The sequence below is a fragment of the Silene latifolia genome, chromosome Y (assembly GCF_048544455.1).
Source record: "Silene latifolia isolate original U9 population chromosome Y, ASM4854445v1, whole genome shotgun sequence".
Classification (NCBI taxonomy): Eukaryota; Viridiplantae; Streptophyta; class Magnoliopsida; order Caryophyllales; family Caryophyllaceae; genus Silene; species Silene latifolia.
In genome coordinates, this window is record NC_133538.1 from 228,842,916 (window position 1) to 228,846,913 (window position 3,998).

General features: G+C 41.2%; 2 protein-coding genes across 2 annotated transcripts; both read left to right on the plus strand.

Annotated features, from left to right (window-relative positions):
• Positions 1-421: 421 nt before the first annotated feature.
• LOC141630181 (uncharacterized) lies at positions 422-1,237 on the plus strand. The gene has a single exon (XM_074443044.1). The coding sequence runs from the start codon at positions 422-424 to the stop codon at positions 1,235-1,237; it is 816 nt and encodes a 271-aa protein (XP_074299145.1).
• A 2,035-nt stretch (positions 1,238-3,272) lies between these two features.
• Positions 3,273-3,794, plus strand: LOC141630182 (uncharacterized). Its single transcript, XM_074443045.1, has one exon. It carries the CDS (start codon positions 3,273-3,275, stop codon positions 3,792-3,794), a length of 522 nt encoding a protein of 173 aa, XP_074299146.1.
• The last annotated feature ends 204 nt before the right edge of the window (positions 3,795-3,998 follow it).

Sequence of the window (3,998 nt, forward strand, 5' to 3'; positions counted from 1 at the left end):
CAGTTCATTATGAATGGAAACCGGTTATCTGTACTGTTTGTCATGGCATAGGGCATGAAAATGGCTTGTGTAAGAAGAAACCAGTAGTGCAGCAGCCCAAAAAGGTGCAGCAGGTGTGGAAACCCAAAGCTGTTATTCCTGCTAAAACTGCTAAACCCACTGGTCCCGTTGCAGGAGGTCAGAATGAAACAAGTACTAGAGATGTTGCACCTCTTCCAGTGCTGCAGCCTAATATGGTGGTTACACCCATGCCATATCGTGGTTCGATTTAATTCTTCGACCCCTGCCAGAATTATTAACAAATTCTCTAAGAGAGGTGAAGGGAGCCTTTCAGGTCCCACGTTTGTGGATGTCCTTAGCTATTCCATCAGGAAGAACCTTCTGAATAGCATGGGCAAGGGAATCTCTTCAACACATAACAATGGTTAGCATTGGTTTCTGGAACGTTCGTGGTCTCAATAAAAAGAATAAGCAAGGAGATGTTAGACGTCTCTTGCACATCAATAAGGTAGGGTTATTTGGTTTAATGGAAACTAAAGTGAAGACTATCAATATCAATAAAGTTCAAGATAGTTTAGGGGATAGGTGGCATTTCCTAAATAATAATGCTCTTCATGAGGGGGGTAGGATCTGGATACTTTGGGACCCTACTCTCTTCCATGTTAATCTTCTGATGAAGGATATGCAAGGGATTCATGTGGCTGTGGTTCATCTAATGACTGGTTTCTCATGGACTTGTTCTATTGTCTATGGGTTTAATAAGGATAGTGAGAGAGTAGGGCTTTGGCAATCTCTGTACTATTGCAAAGCTATTGTTACCAGTCCTTGGCTTATTATGGGTGATTTCAATAATGTTCTTTATGCTGGGGAAAGAATTGGGTCTGATGTTACTCTTGCTGAGACCCGTGATTTTCAAAACTGTGTTGATACCTGTGGGTTATATGATCTGGTTACTCAAGGTGCCTACTTCACCTGGAACAACAAACATAAGGAGAATCATAGGGTTTTTAGTAGAATTGACAGGGTCCTCGCTAATAATCAATGGTTGACTAATGGGCCTTCAGGGATTGCCTCTTTCCTTCCTGAGGGGCTCTTTGATCATAGCCCTTGCATTATTAAACTTTGGGAGGATACTGTCAGATCTAACTATTGCTTCAAATACTTCAATATGTGGGGGCAGGATGATAGGTTCAAAGAGACTGTTCTTACAATTTGGCAACAACAGATCAAGGGATGAAAAATGTTCCAAGTGGCTAAGAAGCTCAAATTGCTCAAACACCCTCTAAGGAAGTTGAACAAAGAGGGTTTTGGGGATATCCTTAACACCACTAAGGTTGCTCAGTTAGTGCTTGAAGACCTTCAAAAGAGACTTCACCAGGATCCTTGGAATGTTAGCCTTCAAGCAGAACAAATGGCTGCATCTATTTCTTTCAAAGAACTGGATAAAGCCAGAAATATGTTTCTTAACCAGAAGGCCAAAATTTTTTGGATGAAGTGCAATGATGAGAACTCTCATTACTTTCACAGTTCCATCAAAGCTAGGAGAGCACAAAATAAGGTCTTAACCATCAAGGATCATCATGGTTTTATTTGCTCTGACAACCAAGCCATTGAGAATGCCTTTCTTGATTATTACACAGATCTACTAGGTAGCTCTAAGGCTGTTGTCAGGGTTAACCTTGGGGTTGTGAGGAGAGGTGCCTGCATTAATGATACCCATGCTGCTAAATTAATTCAGAAGGTTACTGGGGGGGAAATAAGGGATGCTCTCTTGTCTATCCCTATTGACAAAGCCCCTGGCCCTGATGGGTACACCTCAGGTTTCTTCAAGGATGCCTATGACATTGTTGGACCTGATGTGATTTTGGCTGTGCAGGAATTTTTTGATTCTGGTACTTTACTGAAACAATTGAATGCTATTGTGGTGACTCTTATTCCTAAGAAGGAAGTCCCTGAGACTGTCATGGACTATCGACCAATTGCTTGCTGCAATGTCTTGTTCAAATGTATTTCTAAAGTAATTTGTGCTAGACTTGCTTTGGTTCTCCCTGACATCATAAGCCCTAACCAAAATGCTTTCATTCATGGGAGGGAAATAGTGGATAATGTCCTCATTTGTCAGGATTTGATGAGACTTTACAATAGAAGGATTTGTTCTCCAAGGATTATGATGAAGATTGACCTTAAGAAGGCATATGACTCCATTGAATGGAGTTTTGTGGAGGATATGCTTGTTGCTTTGAAGGTCCCTGATCAGATGGTCACCTGGATAATGTAGTGTGTGACCACTCCTTCTTATACCTTGGCTCTTAATGGCTCCCATTTTGGGTATTTTAAAGGAGGCAGGGGGCTCAGGCAAGGGGACCCTCTGTCCCCTCTTCTCTTCACTATTTGTCTTGAGTATCTCACAAGGATACTTAATGTGGTGACTCTTAGACATGATTTTCGTTTCCACCCTATGTGTAGAGGGCTTGTGGCTTTGTCACCTAGCTTTTGCTGATGATTTATTGCTTTTCAGCAGAGGTGACACTAATTCAGTCATGGTTCTAATGCGAGCTCTACACACCTTCTTAATTGCTTCTGGGCTTACCATCAACAAGTTGAAATCTGATATTTATATGAATGGCTTTACTCCTGATACTGAAGCTCAAATACTAGGCATTTCTTGTTTCAAAAAAGGTAGCTTCCCTTTTAGATATTTGGGTGTGGACATTTCTTACAAGAGGCTTACTAACCATCAGTGCAATAAACTGGTGGACAGAATGGTGCTAAGGATCCACAGTTGGGGTGCAAAACAATTGAGTTATGATGGTAGGTTAACCTTAGTGAAGACTGTTTTGACTCAACTTCATTGTTACTGGGCTAGAATTTATCTCCTTCCTAAAGGTGTCATTCAGAAAGTTGACAGCATTTGCAGGAACTATCTGTGGTCTGGCAAAGATGGGTATCACAGAGTCCCTGCAGTCTCCTGGGATAGGTGATGTCAGTCAAAACTAAATGGAGGCCTGGGGATAAATAATAGTCATGTTTGGAACATTGCAAGCATTGGTAAATACTCTTGGTGGGTTGCCAATAAGAAGGACAGTCTATGGGTGAAATGGATTCACCATTTATACATTAAGCAATAGGATTGGTGGACTTACTCTCCTAATATCAACTCTAGTTGGGTTTGGCGCCAAATTTGCAAAGTGAAAGACAAGCTGAAGACTTGTTTGGACTATCAGGTATGGCTCCTCTCACCTTACTCCACTCAGAAAACCTATGAACGCTTAATGGGTACCAGAGAAAAGGCTAGCTGGATACCCTTTGTTTGTAACCGTGTATGTCACCCTAAGGTCAATTTTATTACTTGGCTATATGCTCAGAATAGACTTCTCACTAAGGTTAGATTACTGAAGTTTGGGGTAGTTTCTGATGGTGTCTGTTGCCTCTGTGCGAATGCTCAGGAGTCCCAACAGCATCTTTTCTTTGATTGTCAATTCAGTGCCCAATGCTTGAGTTTGGTTAGGCAATGGCTGGGTGTGACATGGTCTTTTCAGTCCTTGGAATGCATTCTGCGCAAACGTTTTCAGAGCTTACTGCAGAAACAAGTCTTGATGGCCAGTTTTGCATGCTTGGTGTACCTAATTTGGATGAGTAGGAACACTGCTAAGCATGACAGTATGATCCCACATCCTGCAAGGATTCTTCTGCAACTTCAGAGTATGATTAAATTCAGATTGCATGCTTTGGAGTCTCAGGTTACTATGAGAAGCCGAGTTTGGTTAAGTGATAGAGGACTGCTTGCTTCCTAATGTTAGACATGTAATGAGCTAGTAGTGTATGTGTTAGGACCTTAATTTATTTGGTCCTATTATGCTTGTAACCATGTACTTGTTTTGATGAGCTTAATGAGAATTTTCACATTCTACCAAAAAAAAAAAGGTCAACTTCAAATGCTCATATCTCGAGTTGATTTAATTCCAAGTCGAGGAGTTATCTTATCCTATTACCGTAAC

What these genes read in the sequence shown, in the direction of transcription:
- LOC141630182 (XM_074443045.1), top strand. Translation starts at nt 3,273, where the DNA reads ATGGGTACCAGAGAAAAGGCTAGCTGGATACCCTTTGTTTGTAACCGT.
- LOC141630181 (XM_074443044.1), top strand. Translation starts at nt 422, where the DNA reads ATGGTTAGCATTGGTTTCTGGAACGTTCGTGGTCTCAATAAAAAGAAT.